The 21993-nt window shown below is 47.4% G+C and overlaps 1 protein-coding gene across 1 annotated transcript in view; it reads right to left on the bottom strand.

Annotated features, from left to right (window-relative positions):
- The window catches only part of LOC146830261 (E3 ubiquitin-protein ligase TRIM39-like), a 352412-nt gene that overhangs the window by 262823 nt on the left and 67596 nt on the right, over nucleotides 1–21993 (bottom strand). Inside the window, exon 2 of the mRNA XM_085604456.1 lies at nucleotides 2365–2460. Within this exon, the coding sequence (XP_085460582.1) occupies nucleotides 2365–2460 (96 nt within the window). The remainder of the gene's footprint in view (nucleotides 1–2364; nucleotides 2461–21993) is intronic.

Raw genomic sequence — 21993 nt, 5'->3', positions numbered from 1 at the left:
GGCTTTCCGCCTCAGGAGCCAATCTTTAATGCGACGCTGTGGAGCGGCGCGCTCTATTTGTAGATATGGCGGGGGGCGTGTCCAGCCGAGGGGGCGTGTCTCGCCTCTCCCTCGGGAATGGCGGGGATCGTTGCAGCGAGTAGCGCTGTTTAAGAAAGCCAAGTGATGCAGGTAAGTGAGATAAAAACACAGTATTACAGGTACAGGTTTTTAAAAAGTGAATAGCCCTGCTCCCGGCTTTCCGCCTCAGGAGCCAATCTTTAATGCGACGCTGTGGAGCGGCGCGCTCTATTTGTATTATGGCGGGGGGCGTGTCCAGCCGAGGGGGCGTGTCTCGCCTCTCCCTCGGGAATGGCGGGGATCGTTGCAGCGAGTAGCGCTGTTTGAGAAAGCCAAGTGATGCAGGTAATTGAGATAAAAACACAGTATTACAGGTACAGGTTTTAAAAAGTGAATAGCCCTGCTCCCGGCTTTCCGCCTCAGGAGCCAATCTTTAATGCGACGCTGTGGAGCGGCGCGCTCTATTTGTAGATATGGCGGGGGGCGTGTCCAGCCGAGGGGGCGTGTCTCGCCTCTCCCTCGGGAATGGCGGGGATCGTTGCAGCGAGTAGCGCTGTTTAAGAAAGCCAAGTGATGCAGGTAAGTGAGATAAAAACACAGTATTACAGGTACAGGTTTTTAAAAAGTGAATAGCCCTGCTCCCGGCTTTCCGCCTCAGGAGCCAATCTTTAATGCGACGCTGTGGAGCGGCGCGCTCTATTTGTATTATGGCGGGGGGCGTGTCCAGCCGAGGGGGCGTGTCTCGCCTCTCCCTCGGGAATGGCGGGGATCGTTGCAGCGAGTAGCGCTGTTTGAGAAAGCCAAGTGATGCAGGTAATTGAGATAAAAACACAGTATTACAGGTACAGGTTTTAAAAAGTGAATAGCCCTGCTCCCGGCTTTCCGCCTCAGGAGCCAATCTTTAATGCGACGCTGTGGAGCGGCGCGCTCTATTTGTAGATATGGCGGGGGGCGTGTCCAGCCGAGGGGGCGTGTCTCGCCTCTCCCTCGGGAATGGCGGGGATCGTTGCAGCGAGTAGCGCTGTTTGAGAAAGCCAAGTGATGCAGGTAATTGAGATAAAAACACAGTATTACAGGTACAGGTTTTAAAAAGTGAATAGCCCTGCTCCCGGCTTTCCGCCTCAGGAGCCAATCTTTAATGCGACGCTGTGGAGCGACGCGCTCTATTTGTAGATATGGCGGGGGGCGTGTCCAGCCGAGGGGGCGTGTCTCGCCTCTCCCTCGGGAATGGCGGGGATCGTTGCAGCGAGTAGCGCTGTTTAAGAAAGCCAAGTGATGCAGGTAAGTGAGATAAAAACACAGTATTACAGGTACAGGTTTTTAAAAAGTGAATAGCCCTGCTCCCGGCTTTCCGCCTCAGGAGCCAATCTTTAATGTGTATTCAGCCTAGATAGCCAGACACAGTAGGGAGCTTAGGTGTGTCTGAATGGGCCATCAATGGCAGGACGAGAGTGAGGAGCTGCCTCACTCGATGCGACTTATCCACTGGCATGTTACAAAGACATTATTCTGTGGCTAGTGACAAGCCAATAGTAAGCACCCTTTGTCAATACTGTAGTCAATATTCTGGAATCAAGATGTGTTCTAGTAGACATTTTGGAATTCAGATTATGATAGCAAAGTAACAGTGCAAAGACACACAGAAAAATGCATACACACATTCATACTCAGTTGCTGTCCAAACTTACTGACAGATAATTCCTGACACATTCATATACAAATCCAGTTGTGTACACACTCAAAGAGATGCACTATTGACCCAGTGATGCATATACTCACAAATTCTTCCACACCCAAACATATACAAACCTATACACAGTCAGGTACAAACAGACACAGGTAAGTGCACGCTCACAAAGAGATGACTAAAAACGCATACACGCATATGAAAACACACACACAGATGCATGCACTCCCACAACTGACTGTTACCATGCACACACAAACACAGCCACATGCACACAAATAATTAGACAAATGTCTCCATGGACACATTTAAAACCAGATGCCTACTGTCCATGCATACTTACTCCGACACAGGCCATGTAATCACGGAATTATTGCTTAAAGTTTGGGAGAGTAATTCTTGTTTATGCTTCTTTCAGGAAGACCCTTGGAAAGATTTGGGTCACAAACCCTCGGACCGTGGCTCCCCGCCAGTACATTTACCCCTTGGAGGTATGACCCAGGCTAGAGGGTAAACCAGAGGCCTCTTTGCATCTCTAACGTAGACAGGCACATGCACAAACCGCACATACACAATGATAAATCTTTAACTGCACAGGACTCACGGCTGCCACTCACCCTCATAGTGGTGTAATGTTCCTCTTTTCTGAGTTTAGACTCCAGAATGTATCCCATCTCTCTCTTCGGATGACCCAGCCAGTCCTGGATCTTAGCCTGCAGTGAGGAAAGAGCACAAGTGACAACTGAGGTTCTGTAAAGTGAAGTCGATCATTTGATAATAAACACTACATAATGATCCACACAGATGCAGACTGTAATTACCAGTCACATATTCACATTTTGATCACCGGTTAGACATATCTTGATTTGTAAGATTTAGCCAAGATTCAGCCGCACTTATCCAAGATGTAGGTAACATGTCACACATGTACAGATTTTAAATTTGTTTGTATAATAAAATAATTTTTGATCCAAATATAATAGATTTGCTTTGTATTGCTTAGCTTCTGTAAGGTCTGTTCCTTTCACCTTTTCATGTTCTTTGTTTTATACATTTTGCCTCAATAGGTTGCTACTAGTTTTAAGTGTATAGTGTATAAATCCTATATGTTTAATAGCAAATAAAAACAAGCTTTTGATAATTGCCGCCCTGATGAAGCTTGTGATACAACAGTGAAACGTGTTGGCTGTCTTGCTGAGTCATATGCTGTTTACTGGAAAATGAATACAGGATCCATCTAAAAAAGAAGTGTGGACTTCCTTGGTTATTTGGACTTAAAGACTGTTATACTTTTTGTTGTTGTTGCCAATCTGTATGCGTATGAATTCAGGAGTTTAGATTTGGGGCGGGGGATCCGGGGAGGTGGGCAACAATATTGCCTATTTAACTAGAAGGTTTACAGGAACCAGCCTATGGGTGAGGAGAGGCACCTTTAGCAGTCCACATTTTTGCAAAATGTACTGAGAGGAGCCGGTGAGAGCTGAGTAGAAGGAGCGGAGTAAGGCCTTCAGTAGGCATATGCTGAGAGGGGCCAATGAGAGGTGAGTAGAGGAAGAGGAGTATAGTGAACAGTAGGTGTTAGACCTGGCATCCTTGGCCTGGTTTCCCCCTTACTTTCTGCCTTCAAGGTTCCTGTTTGCTGACTTTGGATGATAGTAGGGCTTTGTGTATTCAGCCTAGATAGCCAGACACAGTAGGGAGCTTAGGTGTGTCTGAATGGGCCATCAATGGCAGGACGAGAGTGAGGAGCTGAAGCGAACCCCACTTACACTTGAATAGACTGTGTCCTCTACACACCAAGAGCTGAATTCCCCCTGAAGTTAGTCTGGAGCCAGGGTAGGGTATCTGTGAATGTCAAAGGCCTACCTCTAGAAGCTTCTCCCCACTTCATAGGGACAACTGGGCATGTGTTCTATACCTCAGACACCCCCACTTCATTTCAATTCTGATCTGTGGATACTCTGCCAGGAAGATGGACTGCTGTGCTGCTGAAAGGACTGCCACTTTGCTGGACTGCGACTTGAAGTACTGCTGCTATGCTGACTGGCTGCCTGCTGCCTTCTTTCCTACTTGAAAAGTATTGGACCTGCATCTCTTGAACCTTTATCCCCAGAGCGACTCCAAAGGGTAGTTGAATGACCGCCTGGTTTGAAGCCTCAGGGACACAACAGGCTGCCAACAACCTTGAACCTGCACCTTTGAGTCTACCCTGCCAAATGGTGCCACCCCAGTCGTAAACCCATGGCAGTGGGCTTAAGGTGCTCTGCCAGCCTCAGTGAACACAACGTAACCGATGCATCTCCTCAGCTGTGAGGTGCAAGCCCAGGCAGAACCGACACAGCGCCGCTGCTGATTGGTTTGCACCCATTGTCAAGACCTGCAGCCTCATCGGAACCGCCCCTGTGCGACACATCCTCAGTGCAGGTTCTCCCGTTCCTCATCAACACCAGCCTCGACGTCAGATTTGGCATCACAGCCTTGCATCTTTTTGGACTCTCTGCATTCGCCCAACAGGACACCACATCCTGGATACCAGACTTTGCATCACAAGCCCCGTTGATGGGATACTCAATAATGACACAGGCCCTTGCATCGCTGCCTCGCCATATATCTTAACCAACGCATTACTTAGGCTACGTGATGCATCTTCACAGTGGATCCTCGCAGTGCTCTGCAAACCAGGATTTAAGGTACTCTGTTCAGGGGGTCTAACTGGGTCCCTGTAGCTGGGCTGCACTCCACCGCTGCCTGCCTGAACTTGTGATTTTGTCTTGGTCCAGCACAACCAGATATCAACAGCTGGTGCTTTGTGTTTTTTGGCGCTATTTTCACTAAAATATTTAAACTTAAATATCTCAGTTTCTACTGATTGAATTTTTGCCATTCTCGTCTTGTTTTATTTAAGAAGGAAAGTTCTATGCCTTTAACTTAGTGTGGGCTCAGTTTTGTGTGGGTGTTTTCACTTTATTACTGTTTGAAGTGTTGCACAAATACTTTATACCTTGCCTCTACATTAAGCCTGACTGCTCAATGCCAAGCAAACCGAGGGTTGAGCACAGGTTAATTTAGGGTTGGCTTGTGCCTCACTCTGACAAGGATTACGGTTCCAGCTTGACCACCGCTCACATCCCAGACAACTAACAACCCAGTTTTTAGGTCTCGCCTGGCTATCACATAAGCGATCTCTCAGCGAGACTTATGTGGGGGCTTCAGAAAATGCTCCCAAAGGCTTCCCAGGCGGATCGGGTGGCGGTTACACGCACAACCACGCGCATTCCATTTGCCAACAGCTACTTCCTGTGCGTGCGCCGCCTCACGCATTCAGAGAGATTTAGTAAGGGGCACAAGACCTTAGGAATGCGGTTTATGGCCAGTGCATGTGAGGCATTCAAGCGCGAAGCTGGCATCTGGCATCGGACTTGAAAGCAGCAGACTGCTTTTGCCAGCGCGCGCTCGGCCTCACTTCCTGCATCCCCTCTTACAACAATTAACTTTCGTTATAACTCACACCCCATATGCTCGTTCCCTCCCACCCTTCCGCTTTTCTTGTTGTTTACAAACCACGCCACACACTGCTGCACGCCTCACACTGCTGCACGCCACATACTGCTGCACGCCACACACTGCTGCACGCCGCACACTGCTGCACGCCGCACACTACCGCACGCCACACACTGCTGCGCACACTGCTGCGCACACTGCTGCATTACACACTGCTGCACGCCGCACACTGCTGCACGCCTCACACTGCTACACGAAACACTGCTGCACTCCTCACACTGCTGCACACCACACACTGCTGCACACCACACACTGCTGCATGCCTCACACTGCTGCACGCCGCACACTGCTGCACGCCGCACACTGCTGCACGCCACACACTGCTGCATGCCGCTGCATGCCACACACTGCTGCATGCCACACACTGCTGCATGCCGCACACTGCTGCACGCCGCACACTGCTGCACGCCACACACTGCTGCACGCCACACACTGCTGCACGCCACACACTGCTGCACGCCGCACAATGCTACACGAAACACTGCTGCATGCCACACACTGCTGCATGCCACACACTGCTGCGTGCTGTACACTGCTGCACGCCGCACACTACCGCATGCCACACACTGCTGCGCACACTGCTGCATTACACACTGATGCACGCTGCACACTGCTGCATGCCTCACACTGCTACACGAAACACTGCTGCACGCCTCACACTGCTGCACGCCTCACACTGCTGCACACCACACACTGCTGCACACCACACACTGCTGCACGCCACACACTGCTACACGAAACACTGCTGCACGCCTCACACTGCTGCACGCCTCACACTGCTGCACGCCGCACACTGCTGCACGTCTCACACTGCTGCACGGCACACACTGCTGCACGCCACACACTGCTGCATGCCACTGCACACCACACTCTGCTGCACGCCACACACTGCTGCATGCCACACACTGCTACCCGAAACACTGCTGCACGCCACACACTGCTGCACGCCACACACTGCTGCACGCCACACACTGCTGCATGCCGTACAATGCTACACGAAACACTGCTGCACGCCACACACTGCTGCACGCCACACACTGCTGCACGCCGCACACTGCTGCACACTCCGGCATTATTCACTGCTGCATGCTGCACAACACTGCTGCACGCAGCACACTGCTGTACGCAGCACACTGCTGAACGCAGCACACTGCTGCACACCGCACACTGCTGCACGACGCACACTGCTGCACGCCGCACACTGCTGCATGCCGCTGCACGCCACACACTGCTGCATGCCTCACACTGCTACACGAAACACTGCTGCACGCAACACACTGCTACACGCCACACACTGCTGCACGTCACACACTACTGCACGCCGCACACTGCTGCACGCCTCACACTGCTGCAGGCCGCACACTGCTGCATGCCGCACACTGCTGCACGCCACACACTGCTGCACGCCACACAGTGCTGCATGCCGCTGCACGCCACACACTGCTGCACGCCACACACTGCTGCATGCCACACACTGCTGCACGCAGCACACTGCTGCACGCCGCACACTGCTGCACGCCACACACTGCTGCATGCCGCTGAACGCCACACACTGCTGCACACCACACACTGCTGCACGCCACACACTGCTACACGAAACACTGCTGCATGCCGCACACTGCTGCACGCCACACACTGCTGCACGCCACACACTGCTGCATGCCGCACAATGCTACACGAACCACTGCTGCACACCACACACTGCTGCATGCCACACACTGCTGCGTGCTGCACACTGCTGCACGCCACACACTGCTGAACACTGCTGCATTACTCACTGCTGCATTCTGCATGACACTGCTGTACGCAGCACACTGCTGCACGCCACTCACTGCTGCACACGCTGCATGCCTCACACTGCTGCATGCCTCACACTGCTGCATGCCGCACACTGCTGCACGCCACACACTGCTGCACACCGCACACTGCTGCATGCCACACATTGCTGCACGCTGCACACTGCTGCACGCCGAACACTGCGGCACGCCGCACACTGCTGCACGCCTCACACTGCTGCACGCCGCACACTGCTGCACACCGCACACTGCTGCACGCCGCACACTGCTACACGCCACACACTGCTGCAAGCCACACACTGCTGCACGCCACACACTGCTGCATGCCGCTGCACGCCACACACTGCTGCACGCTGCACACTGCTGCACGCCGCACACTGCTGCACGCCACACACTGCTACACAAAACACTGCTGCACGCCACACACTGCTGCACACCACACACTGCTGCACGCCACACACTGCTGCACGCCACACACTGCTGCACGCCGCACAATGCTACACGAAACACTGCTTCACGCCACACACTGCTGAACACCACACACTGCTGCACGCCACACACTGCTGCACGCCACACACTGCTGCGCGCCGCACACTGCTGCACGCCACACACTGCTGCACACTGCTGCATTACTCACTGCTGCATGCTGCACAACACTGCTGCATGCCGCACACTGCTGCACGCCACACACTGCTGCACGCCGCACACTGCTGCACGCCGCACACTGCTGCATGCCGCTGCACGCCACACACTGCTGCATGCCTCACACTGCTACACGAAACACTGCTGCACGCCACACACTGCTGCACGCCGCACACTGCTGCACGCCGCACACTGCTGCACGCCGCACACTGCTGCACGGCTCACACTGCTGCACACCTAACACTGCTGCACGCGCACACTGCTGCACACCGTACACTGCTGCACGCCGCACACTGCTGCCCTCCACACACTGCTTTTATGATAGTTTATGCTACTGACATTGTAAATGACAATGCCTTTTTTTTGTTTTAAAACCAAAACATAAATAAAAGGCATTGTAATTTTACAATGCCAATAGCTCAAACTCTTATAAATGCAAGACCTATTGCATTGCAAATGCTTGTTTATAGTAGGCATCTATTAAGGGCGTCAATGAAAGATGAGTAGCGGGAGAGGAGTAGGGTGTTGAGTAGGCAAGTGCTGAGAGGGGCCAATAACAGGCGAGTAGAGGGAGCACAGTAGGGTGATGAGAAGGCATCTACTCAGAGGGGGTGATGAGAGGTGAGTAGAGGAAGAGTAGTGTTATGAGTAGGCATGTACTGAGAGGACTCAATCACAACAAGCATTGGCATAGCCAATAGGTCTCGCTTTTGGGACCTTATAAGTGTTTAGCTATGCAACTGTTGCATGGCTAAACACTTATAAGGTCCCAAAGGCGAGACCTATTGGCTATGCCAATGCTTATTTTAAGTTGATGTCAGTAATTCTGTGTCCCCACAACACAGGAAAGGTGGAGAAGGAACACCATTAAGCGACGCATTGGGATATGTGGAGAACCCAAGAAACCACCTATGAGAATATAAATTCCTGTTAGATGTGCACCAGCCGACTCCCACCCATCCAAGAAGGGTGAGTTTTGGTATAAGAAATGTGGCCCAGCTTGTGTGGGGTGGGACATTGTGTGCCATGTATTGTTGTTTGCTGAGCACATAATCCCCATCATGAAAGGGTTCACCTGGAGGGGTTGTTGTGCAAGAAACACTCTTCTTTCTGAACGGAGAGAAGAGGCGTCTTCATCAACTTTCCATTTCATGCCCAGAATGGGACATGCAGAGCATTTTAAATTCGTAGACACTGCTAAAGGCTGAAAAAGAAGAAGCTTCAGCCAGTGCTCCGTGCCTTATTCTCTTCAAAAAGACCATAGACAGAAATACACCTGTCAACTCAACAATAAAGAAGGTAAATCTGCTTGCAAAGACAAGCAGTGAGTTTATCTGCAACTGGAGTATTTTGCTCAGTGGGAAGGAAAATATGGGCGCAGGACATGCATTTCTGCCTGAATCTTAACCAGGAATACGACCCACCAATTCCTTGGGACCAGTACATTTAGGAGCAATTATATGACCTGTTGCTGCCACAATTACTTTTGGCGCTCAACACTTACCACGAGGGAGATTTTCGGAGGGCAGGAGACGGCCCGTGTTGCTGGGCGCTCCTCGCTGTTGCTGCTTTTCGGTTGCTGCCGTGAGGTGAAAGGCCCCCACGCACTACAAATCCCAGCACTACCCGGATATCGGCGCTTGCGGTGACGTCACCAGGCTGCGCCGGAACACTACATAGGCCGCCTGGTGACACCGCAGCGCGGGACGCTTTGCTGCCACAATTACTTTTGGCGCTCAACACTTACCACGAGGGAGATATTCGGAGGGCAGGAGACGGCCCGTGTTGCTGGGCACTCCTCGCTGTTGCTGCTTTTCGGTTGCTGCCGTGAGGTGAACGGCCCCCACGCACTACAAATCCCAGCACTATCCGGATATCGGCGCTTGCGGTGACGTCACCAGGCTGCGCCGGAACACTACATAGGCCGCCTGGTGACACCGCAGCGCGGGACGCTTTGCTGCCACAATTACTTTTGGCGCTCAACACTTACCACGAGGGAGATTTTCGGAGGGCAGGAGACGGCCCGTGTTGCTGTGCGCTCCTCGCTGTTGCTGCTTTTCGGTTGCTGCCGTGAGGTGAACGGCCCCCACGCACTACAAATCCCAGCACTACCCGGATGTCGGCGCTTGCGGTGACGTCACCAGGCTGCGCCGGAACACTACATAGGCCGCCTGGTGACACCGCAGCGCGGGACGCTTTGCTGCCACAATTACTTTTGGCGCTCAACAATTACCACGAGGGAGATTTTCGGAGGGCAGGAGACGGCCCGTGTTGCTGGGCACTCCTCGCTGTTGCTGCTTTTCGGTTGCTGCCGTGAGGTGAACGGCCCCCATGCACTACAAATCCCAGCACTACCCGGATATCGGCGCTTGCGGGGACGTCACCAGGCTGCGCCGGAACACTACATAGGCCGCCTGGTGACACCGCAGCGCGGGACGCTTTGCTGCCACAATTACTTTTGCCGCTCAACACTTACCACGAGGGAGATTTTCGGAGGGCAGGAGACGGCCCGTGTTGCTGGGCGCTCCTCGCTGTTGCTGCTTTTCGGTTGCTGCCGTGAGGTGAACGGCCCCCACGCACTACAAATCCCAGCACTACCCGGATATCGGCGCTTGCGGTGACGTCACCAGGCTGCGCTGGAACACTACATAGGCCGCTGGTGACACCGCAGCGCGGGAGGCGCGCGGGCAGCGCCCGGGCGAAGCCCGGGCCAAGGGCGGGCCCGTCCTTGCCCGTCACTGCCCGGACCTGCCTGGACTGGGCCATCTCCCTAACATTGTGATACGTGCCCCATCAGGAAAGGTATATTGGTCTGTCAAGTTGTTTCTGGCTATAAGAGCAGTGTATAACGGATATTTTAGTTGAGGCTTGTGACCTGTTTCTATAGATTATTGGAAGGCAGTTTTGGGTCTAGACATTCGGATCACTGTTTTGATGCTTTACCATATTGACAATACTTTACTGATTGCACTGTTATAGGGGCGTATACTGTATAGAATCGCAGGCAAGGGGAAGCGCTTGGGAGGAGGGGGGTCTGTGTCTGGCACACTTGATCAGTTTATCACTAGAGCAGTTTCTGTTCTAGAACATGAACTGGCAATTACAGAGCGGAGGCTATCCTCTGAGTTAACACAAGCGAGGCGTTCTTCGTTGGGATTACTTGCTCTGGCAAAATCCCCTAGGGACTTAGTTTTGCAGGCCGTGGGAGATGTTGGGCAGGAGCGGGATAGGGGAGACAGTACTATCATATCACTCGGTCACAATGACATAAATGACCCTCCGAGTGAGGCCGCCCTCTTAGTTAATAACGTTATAAATCACTCTAAACCTGCTTCGCCTCACTCGCAGACGAGAGCTAACAAAAAGGGGGTTAAAAGTGTTGTCTCAAAGAGGAAGAGAGAGGGGCCAACCCAGGGGGGGAGACAGGCTAAGCACGCTAACACCATGACACATCCACCATTAGAGATTGGCGAGGTTCAGGTTGTTGATAATTCCCCTGTGGATGAAACTTCTAACAGGCCTCTGGACCAGTTCCAACTTAGCGATTTGACTTCTCAGATCGAACAAATAGTCCGCTCTCTATTATTGCCACTTCTAGAAAGAGTAAAGGTGGTTTCTGATAAAGTGGATTGGCTTGAGCAAACTATTTTAGACAATTTTTGCTCACTAAAAAATGTCATTAAATTAGCTAATAAGGATAGCGCTATCCACATCAAAGCGAACCCTATTCTTCCTGCCCTGTCACCTTCTTTTCCTAGCATGGACACACCACCTATAGCCAATTCTAAGGTCATTCCCCCTAGAACCTTGTCTTCAGATAATACCACCTCTCGAGGTGATACTCAGGTCAGGACTGGCTTAAGGGATTCACCAGGAACTAAATCTGTTAGTAGGAATACACACATAGGATCAAAGACAGATACCAGGGATAGAACAATTAAACCTAACATTCATATCAACCTACCCCCTGATTCTATTCCTTACGTCGTTGTCCTGACTGGTGTCCCGGAACTGAAAATTGGTACAGAGGAATCCTATGAACAACTAAAAAATAAAGTCATTTTTTGGCTTAATCAAAAGAGACCAATCCCGAACTTTCTGGACGGGAAGATTCTCTTTGCCAGAAGAGTTAGTTGGGTGGGTCCCAGACCAAAAAATGTTCCAGGGGATTGTATTATTATTAATATTAAGGATACTCGAGTGGTGCGTTTTATTTGTGACTATTCATTTAGTGGGGTCAGGTCGGAAATAAGGGTTTATGATCTAAGGCACTTTTATAATTTTCACCCAAATACCTTTGGAAGCCTTGGTCAAACCCAGGAAGGTAGGGAATTCAACCCAAACCTTGCCACACTCTCCTTTGAGCTTAGTGAGAATAGATTCCACCCGGACACTTTAGCCTGACCGGGTCAGGAGGGGTCATCTCTTAGCATGTCTCCCCCACTAAAAACTCCGATAGGTAGAATTGAGGAAAAGGGAGCCGTAGCTTTAGAGTCGCATGATTCCACCCAAAAAAATATCTGTAAAATTTTAAGTTGGAACATTGCTGGCATTAGACTAAAAAGTAAGGATGAGTTATGGGCGGGTTATGTTGTGTCCCATGATATCATTGCACTACAAGAAACCTGGGACACAGCAAATAGCCCCTTCCTGGACGGTTATGTCCATTTTTATATTCCAGCCACACCGAGCGTGGTGGGGAGGGCAAACGGGGGCCTTGCATTATTGGTTTCATTGAACCTGAAAGGATCTGCTAAACAGGTAGTCTGCGGCTCCCAACACTGCTTGGCTGTTGAAATAGTGGTGGCAAACTCCCCTTCTTTGCTTTTGATTAATTTTTATAATTCTAAAGATTCTGTCAGTCCAAATCAGCATCTAGAATCTCTGGGGAAGGTACTGGATAAATATAGAGCGTCACATAACAGTTTTGAAGTCATCCTAATGGGTGATTTAAATATCCATCCCTGCAGTCTGGGTTGTATTCTGAACGATGAGGATGGATCCCCCTACTCTTCATCAACACATTTTGAACACACCAAACAAGGCGAGGCATTGGAGAGCCTATTGGCTTCCGCAGACCTCTCTGAACCTGCTTGCTGCACAGAAGGGCAGAGAATGTGTACTTTTAAAGGTTCTGACTCAGGGTCTGTCATCGATTATATTTTTGTTTCTTCTTCGATTTTTTCTTTGATTTTAAATTACAGGGTGGAGGACTCCGCATTTAGTGACCACAATCCAGTGATAGCTGAGGTCGCCTCGGAAGGGTCTTTGGTCTTTAAAGATTCAAGTAATTTGGGTACCAGAGCCCTCGTAGCTAAAGATCAGGGCAGGAGGTTAAAATGGGCCCAGGTGACTCAGATCATTTTTTTACAAGAAGTTCTGTCTAAGGTTGAACCGGAGATGGGTACTTGCTTAGACCATGATAATACCAACGCCAGTATAGTCGAAGCCTTTACTACCATTTGCCTACATATAAATTCGTCCCTCTTGGCTAATTCCAAGTCAGGATCTTTTAAAGGCAAAAAATGGTTTGACACCAAATGTACCAAGGCCCATTCTGCCCTTTTGAAGGCAACCAAGGGCAAACCAAGAAACAGACATTTGATTGCTTCTCTGAGAAAACAGTATAAACTAGCAATGAAAGCTCGGAAAAAAGAGATTCAGGAAGAAGCATGGAATGATCTATTGTCACCAGATTCTATGCGGGATAGCTCCAAATTCTGGGGAGTGATAAACCACTCTTTTTTTACTGGTTGCGAGAACCAGGTTATGGAATGTCGTATTCCTGATGAGCAGTGGTTAGCCCATTTTGGAAAAATCTATAGTTCAGTTTCGCCTGGGCAATCAGAGGGGCTGTTACCCTTGAATCAAGCTGGTCCAGTCGCGGCTTTTAAGGAGGAGGATGTAGAAAAAGCTATCCTAGAGACATCTAAGAGTAAGGCCCCAGGTCCAGACGGTGTTCCTGCAGATCTATATAGGTCTGCACCTAAATTGTGGGCCAAAATACTAACAAATGTCTTCAATGCTGCTAGATACAAGCATATCCCCGTCTCCTGGGCAAAATCTATAATCATCCCAATTTTTAAAAAAGGCCAGAGGGATGATCCGGCCTGTTATAGGCCTATCTCCCTAATTGACTCCTCCGTCAAAATACTAGGTAGAGTCATTTTAGGCAGATTGAATACCTGGCTCGAGGGTAGCGGCATACTATCAGACGCCCAATATGGCTTCAGGGCAAATAGGAGCACGCAGGATCAATGCCTAAATCTCCACTTACTTATCTCCAAATACACGATTGCCAAGGAGGGGTCTCTGTATATGGCCTTCATGGACCTCTCCTCAGCTTTTGACCTGGTCAACAGGTCAAAATTGTGGAGTATTCTCTTGGATATAGGGGTTGACCCACCTCTAGTTGGATTTCTGGCAGATCTCCATCGGGGCCTATCATCCACGGTGAGAGTTACCCAGGGGGGAAGGTGCACCAGCTGTTTTAATTCAGAGAGGGGCGTAAGGCAGGGGTGCATATTGGCACCTCTCCTTTTTACACTATATATAAATGCCTTGGGCCCAGTCCTGGCCAATGCAGTGGTGGATGTACCTCGTGCAGGAGATACAAAGATCCCAGTTCTCCTATACGCGGATGACGCCGTGCTTTTGGCACGTTCAGGGGTGGCACTTGACAGACTACTGGCCTCTTTCGGTGATTTTATGACATCATTAGACCTGAAAATTAACACCCAAAAATCACAGGTTATGGTCACCGGCCAGACCAGTAGGAAAAAGAAATCTAAAAATGTTTTGTGTCTAGGTCACGAGGTCAATATGGGGCTACACTAACACCAACAACATACAGAGGGCGGAAAATAAGTTTTTAAGATCTTTGCTGTTTGTCCCCCAGTCTACACCAAACTTTTACAATACACTCAGAACTGGGTATGGGGTTTGTCGCAGATTTAATTAAAGTGGCCCCTGTGATATGCTGGCTAAAATCTTGGCTTAACCAGGAGATTTCTCTAACCCATCGGATACTCAGGGATTGCCTTGCTTTGGATAGAGCCCGGAGAATTCCATGGTTAGTATATGTTAAAAAGATGCTGGCAACAGCAGGCAGACCAGAGCTATTTCACTCCCCGCATCGTATTAATAAAAAGGACATTATGGGGATTAAGACTGCATTACTAATACGTTTCATGGCTGACATGGAGGACACAGAATTAAATCAACCGTTAGTGAGAAGGAACTACAGGTTAATAACTGTCCCCGGTCTTGAACCTTACCTGACATTTGTAACCATGCCACTTCATAGGTCCCTTCTTACCAAGTTCCGCCTAAATTTGATACATTTTGTGCTAGGTTTTTATCCCACATGGGCTACTCCTGATAATGCTACACCATGTGATTGTGACAATTTTTCTTGTCAAGATACATTACATTTTATTATGTTTTGTGAACATTATGCACAGATTAGGTCAAAATACTTGTTACCTATACTTAAAGGGGCTGGTTTTGTTCAGGTTCGGCCTGCGCTTTTGTTTTTACAGCTGATGCCTAATATTACTATTGATTTCCACGTAGCAAATTTTCTAGTGGCAGCCGTTCGTATTAGCAAGAAGCGTCTTAGTGTACGGCCTAGTTTTAATATAATTGATGTGGTCGTGACGGAGGGTGGCCTCTAGGTGTGGAGTTTTCTATCCCTGTTAGACTTTTTAATATGGAAATTTTATCTCTATATTTTATTTATCTTTTTTTAAACTTAGAATTGAACCTATGAAATAAGTTCTCTTCAAAATTTTTAAACATTGGTAATGTTATTATATCTGTAATTGATGAATATGTACCTTGTATTTTATGTAATGTGACTATCTGTTTGTATTGTCTCTTTTTTTATCTTTAATTGATCGAATAAAAGTAATTGACCGACTGACTGACTGACTGACTGACTGACCTGTTGCATATTTATAGTAACCAAGCAAGCAGTCAGGGCCAGATTGATGGTTCATACATTCTTCACTTCCTTATGCCAGTGACTACATCTGTGAGGAGGGTAGCGAGCAGGAATTCAACAGAAGAAAGTATACTGGACCTGGCAATTGGGACCCACTTATCAGAAAAGCAGTAACAGAGATGAAATACCAGAGTCGCACAAGAGGTGCACATACCAGGAACATTACCAAATGTCCACACATGTACTTGCTCCTTGGCTGTCCTTTCTGGACTTCCAAATTAGCTAGTCTCCCAAAATGACCCTGAGACGCGACCATAGCTGTTGTACAGGAATCACCAGTTAAGCATGGACAATGGCAATATATCCCCTCACACCTTATAGAAACTGAGCAGCTGAACATGCGAAAAAAGCAACAAGAAGCATTTCCTTTTGAAGACACAAGCATCCAGTGACACAGCTTTATGATGTCCAGACAAACACCTTTCAGAATGGCATCGAACTTTGAATCATTGCTGAGCCGGGGCAGAAAAACCTCTGATGTTTGATAAAGGAAGTTTACGCTTGGTGATGGCCATAAACGGAAGCTTCCTGCCCATGCGAAGACAGAACAAGACTGAGGCGCAAAAGTGAAAGCAGGCTGGCTGGCGAGTGGTGTGCGATGTGCGCGCACCATGACGAGAGAGGAAAGCCATATGGCGCCTCTGCTCGTCATTGTGCGCGAAACCGCACGCCCGTCGCCAGTGCACGTACAGGAATCACCAGTTAAGCATGGACAATGGCAATATATCCCCTCACACCTTATAGAAACTGAGCAGCTGAACATGCGAAAAAAGCAACGAGAAGCATTTCCTTTTGAAGACGCAAGCATCCAGTGACACAGCTTTATGATGTCCAGACAAACACCTTTCAGAATGGCATCGAACTTTGAATCATTGCTGAGCCGGGGCAGAAAAACCTCTGATGTTTGATAAAGGAAGTTTACGCTTGGTGATGGCCATAAACGGAAGCTTCCTGCCCATGTGAAGACAGAACAAGACTCAGGCGCAAAAGTGAAAGCAGGCTGGCTGGCGAGTGCTGTGCGATGTGCGCGCACCATGACGAGAGAGGAGAGCCATATGGCGCCTCTGCTCGTCATTGTGCGCGTAACCGCACGCCCGTCGCCAGTGCACGCACCAGTGGGCTGAAGCGCTTCCCCAAAAGTGGATTGCATGGCGGCACGATGCACGTGATTGTGTGCATGCTCGCCATGCAATCCACTTTTGGGAGCACTTTTGGGAGCCCCTTACTACGCAATAGCTAGGCGTGACCTAAAAAGGGGGAGGTAGTACACTGTCTTGCATACCAGCACACAATTCATCCAGATGCATTGTGGCAAATGCCGTGCATAATTACACTCATTTTAGTCGACATTCTTTAGTGTTCACCACTGTTGGTGCAGACAGTGCTGTGTATCTCTAGATGCATGTTTCAGGATACATTTGTTCTTCTTCAATAGAGAGTACCAAGTTAAATTTGGGGGGTTTATTCATGTTTCATTACCACTCCCAGAGCACAGGTGTATCTCAGATCTCATCAGACAAACTCACCAACGAGCCAAACACAAAAAGAGGGGAGGGAGCACACTGCCAGGTATACCATCATACAATTTACCCAGACGCATTTTGGCAAAAGCAATGCATAATTACACTTTCTTGACAAGGAGAGGGCAGACTAAAGTGTGACTCGCATTTGCCTCTGACAGGAGCACTTCCCTTTGAAGCTCGACATCTGCGGGCATAAACTCCCCTGGTCATCCTATCAGGAGGAGGTCACACCTCCTCCCAACAACAGGCCCTTTGTTCTCCTTGTGGGAGGAATTCAAACCAACTGACAGGAGGGCAACAGAATATTTCAGGTGATGGGACCTGGGTTTCATCAGAAACTGCTACTAGAAACTTTGGGTAGGAAAATGCCAACGTTTTAAAGGTAAAGTGTAGACTAGAGCATAATGTTCTAGACAGGACATGCACTACCGCTGATACTCATAAAAGAGTACTCATGGGTTTCAAAAATTGACTGTAAGTACTCAATGAAGAACATTTAGAATCCAATATTCACCATATATTTACAATTTTTTCAAACAATACAAGTATTTTAACAACAAACCAAATTCAATGTTCGTCTTGTTGATGTGTTTCCTTTTTGCTGACACATCTCTTGAAAATCCAAAGTAAAGATCCAAAATTCAAAAGTGATTACAAGCTGTCCATAAAATGGGTAATTGCTGTATGACGAGCCTTAAATGTTATTCCCAATGCATTTCGGGTGAATACATCACCCTTCTTCAGGGGTTATCTGCAAACAAAATGGATCTCATTTGGTTCATTATGATATGATCTCAATTTTGCAGTGAGTCAGGTAAAGGATAAAATTAAAATAAAAAAACAGATGAAATGTTAGGCCTTTAAATCCAGGGGGGTTATAAGTGCTGTAAAATGCAACTACTATATGAGGTCAGATGGTGAATTAAATGTGAATTATTGTGCAGTAGAAAGGATGCGAGAGAGAAAAAGACAATGAAAGACCTGGGGGAGGCTCAAAAAACCCAAATCACCGTGTGTGAAGAATAAAACTAACATCGTGCATACCGGATGTAAAATGTAAAACCTACTCTACCATAACCAAAAATCATCATACTGCGATTGATTCCAGACTCGGTTGTGTGTTTGTCTCAATAGGTCTAGAGAACCTGAAAAGTAAATATCATAGAATGTATATGGAAACGAATCAACTGAAGTTGACCTCAGAGGGTCCGTAAATAAAACGCTATGCCGAAAAGAGAGACCAACTCACCAGACGTTTTAGCGCCTGAAGTGTTCAACTTGCTTGATAGTGCCTTGCACGAGAAGCGTTACCGGCAATGGCTTACTTATATAAGATGTGCAGGTGTAGATATGTTGAACTGTTGCGTCCTCTACATACGTAATCGTCCCCTCCGCTGGGAGCAGTGCGGAACCTGAAGAACCCAAGAACGTGCACTGTAAATCTACTCTGCTTGTGTGGATATCGTCAGTGTATTAAAAATAAAGAGTAGAATTATCAATATAAAACTTACTGGAGACGTATGATGTTGGCTCTAGATGGTAATCCGAGTCATAAATGAAGATCGCACCTGTGCGGAACCGCCGTTTGAAATTCAGTACGGCCCATCATTACGTGTGCGTGCTGCGACGATGTCATGAACATAATGAAAGGACTACGAGCTACTATAGGTGGAGAAAGTGGCGGCCATGGCTAAACTATAGTGTGTCTTAATACTCGTACCTAAGTGAAAGGTAGAAATTACTTGTGCTGTTAATGTAGTTAGTAAAGGAAAATCAAAACCAACAGAAAGTAGTACCGAAACAAAACTGAAATAAAAAATAAGCATGTGTATTTAGAGCTACACCATTATTACTGCAAGATGTCGTTGTGCTGCCTTCCTGCGACATGATTTCTAAGAACAAGAAAAACATGACTGTTGTACTTACACGACTTGATTAATTGCATGTTACAGATTGCACATCGAGAAAGGATAAGTGCTGCTAATGCAATGTGGTCTCAATACTGTGAGTGCCTAGCTGAACAATTGCTGGCAGACTTCATTGCGTGCAAATACAGATATAGATTCAAAGAAATAACATACTGTATTAGATTAGGCATACTGTAAACCAACATCTCCAAATATTAATTATACAAATGTCGACTAAATACAACATGAAATAATAATAATACAGTGAAATAAGTGAAACAAGAATGAATAGAAGAAACTAAACTGAAATGAAAATGTGATTAAAATTACATAGTCAACCCCCAAGTTGCCAACATGACTATACCCTCTGGCTGAATATAAAATGCGATGCATTATTTATCTGGACAGGTACTATAAGAAACAAGATAGCTCAGTTTTGTCATTTAAACCCTTAGGGCTCATCGTATCGAAATGCCTGATCCAAAATGTTTCCCGCTGAGTGATGTATCTAGCCATGTCTCTATCGTTGTATATCTGTACAACTTCTATGATGCTGAATCTTAATTGTGCTATGGTGTGATGAGCTTCATTCCAATGGCTTGCAAGAGGGGAGCTTAATGTTTTGGTTTGAATCCTGCTTTTGTGTTCAGTGATTCGAGTACACAAAGACCGTTCGGTCTTCCCAACATAGTACAGGCCACATGGGCATCGTATGATGTAAATAACATTGTGCATATTGCAATTGGCTGTAAAGGGTAGTTTTATCTGTTTGCCAGACCAAGGATGAGCTAGGGAAGTACCGCAAATGACATTGTTGCAGTGTGAGCAATTGTAGCATTTGGTCATACCCTTATGTGGCTGGGAATCTTGAGTATCGCGTTTCTTAAGTAGTTCCTTAAGATTACGGGATCGTTTGTAAGCAAAAATAGGTGCATCTTTAAAAAGGTTACCGAATCGGGTTCTGCTTGTAACAGATTCCATCTATTGAGAATGATTTTTTTAATAGCAGGTGAGAGGGTCGAAAACATGGACACAAAAACTTCTCTTGTCTGTGGGGTTTTCTGTTTCTTCTCAAATAGTAAAGCTCTAGGAACCTTGTCTAATCTAGCTATTGATTCTTCTAGAATTTCCCTCGGGTATCCTCGTGACAAAAACTATTGTTTGGATTCTTCTAGAGTTGTTTGCAGTTGAATGGGATCTGAGGTGATGCGCTTAATTCTTGAGAACTGTGAAAATGGAAGGTGTCTTTTGAGAGGCCCTGGGTGAAAACTGCTATATAGCAAAGTGTTGTTTCGGTCAGTAGATTTTTTAAAGACTTTGGTAACAATCTTATTGGTTTTCACTTCAATATTTACGTCCAGATATGCAATGGACTGGTTATTTAGAGTGAATGTGAACTGAATCCTGGGGTTGTGTTCGTTGAGGGAAATGAGCTTATCCTCAAGGGATTTTCTGTCACCGCGCCACATGATAAAAATATCATCAATATACCTGCGGTATATAATGAGATGGTTGGTCCAAGAAGTGTCATTGAGAATGTTTTCTTGTTCAAACTTCATCATAAAGACATTGGCGTAGCTGGGAGCCCCTGCAAAACCCATTGATGTACCATTTGTTTGGAGAAACTATCTGTCTTTTCACTTGAAGTAACTGTTGAAAAGGCAAAATTGAAGCAATTCAAGGAGAAAAACTTTATTGGCTGGAATGTCGCCCTGCTGAAGCAGGGCCCATTCAATGGCTTCGATACCTTCAGCGTGGGGAATTGAGGTATATAAAGATACTACGTCCACTGTGGTTAGCCATATATCTTCATCAGGAGGTAGAATGAGATTGTCTAATAATTTCAAAAAGTGGGTCGTGTCTTGTACATAAGTGGGTCCTGCTTGCACAAATGGTTGCACGAATTTATCTAAGTATTGACCCAATGGTTCATGTATAGAATTGCACCCTGAGACAATGGGTCGAAATGGAGGATTATGAAGACACTTGTGGATAAGTAGATTCATCTGACAACATCTCGTTCACTCTAGTTTCGTAAAAACTCAGATCCATTACAACTAAGGCATCCCCTTTGTCTGCTTGAAGGAATACTAATGATTTATTAGTTCACAAGCTTTTGAGTGCTCTTCTGTGGTTAAGATTCAAATTCTGGTGTTTTTGGGATGGGGTATTCAAGTGAGAGAAATCCTGTTTCACTAGCATCTCAAAGGTATCGAGAACTTTGTGTGAGGTGGGGGAGACAAAAGTACTTTTCGCTTTGAACTCCGTATATTCCTTATAGGTGGAAGCTGAGTTGGTAAAGCTTAGGTTGGAGAAAAAATAACTTAGTCTTAATTTTCTCATGAACTTATACAGTTCTATTTCCATCTGAAATGGTGTAGTGTGAAACGTGGGGACAAAAGATGTTTCTTTGTTTAATACTGCATTTTGTGTTTTTGATAGTGAAATAGAGGAGATGTTAACTACTAATGTTTTTTTCTGATTCCTGTCTGAGCTGATTTGTTTTGTGTGTTCCCCTGCCTCTGCGGATTTTGATGTCCCTGGCTCGAGAGATGGTTGAACTAATGGTGGATTGTTGGCAGCTGGACTGATCTCCAAAAAAGAGACCTTAGTACTTGAGGTAGATGATGCTTCTGTAGTTGCTAAATCAACAGGAGTTGGTACAGGAGGTCTTGTGAGGCGAGTGTCGCTAATAGATGCTACACTCTCTTCAGATGAGGCATTACCGGGTTTCGAATACGACCGCTTGTGTGCGTATACCTCCGCCCAGGAATAAACCTCATCTAGCTTATAGTCGATAGTATCCCGCCTG

Source organism: Triturus cristatus, chromosome 5_1 (assembly GCF_964204655.1).
Source record: "Triturus cristatus chromosome 5_1, aTriCri1.1, whole genome shotgun sequence".
Classification (NCBI taxonomy): Eukaryota; Metazoa; Chordata; class Amphibia; order Caudata; family Salamandridae; genus Triturus; species Triturus cristatus.
Note: the sequence above shows the minus strand (reverse complement) of the source record. Positions and strands in the feature narration are given on the sequence as shown.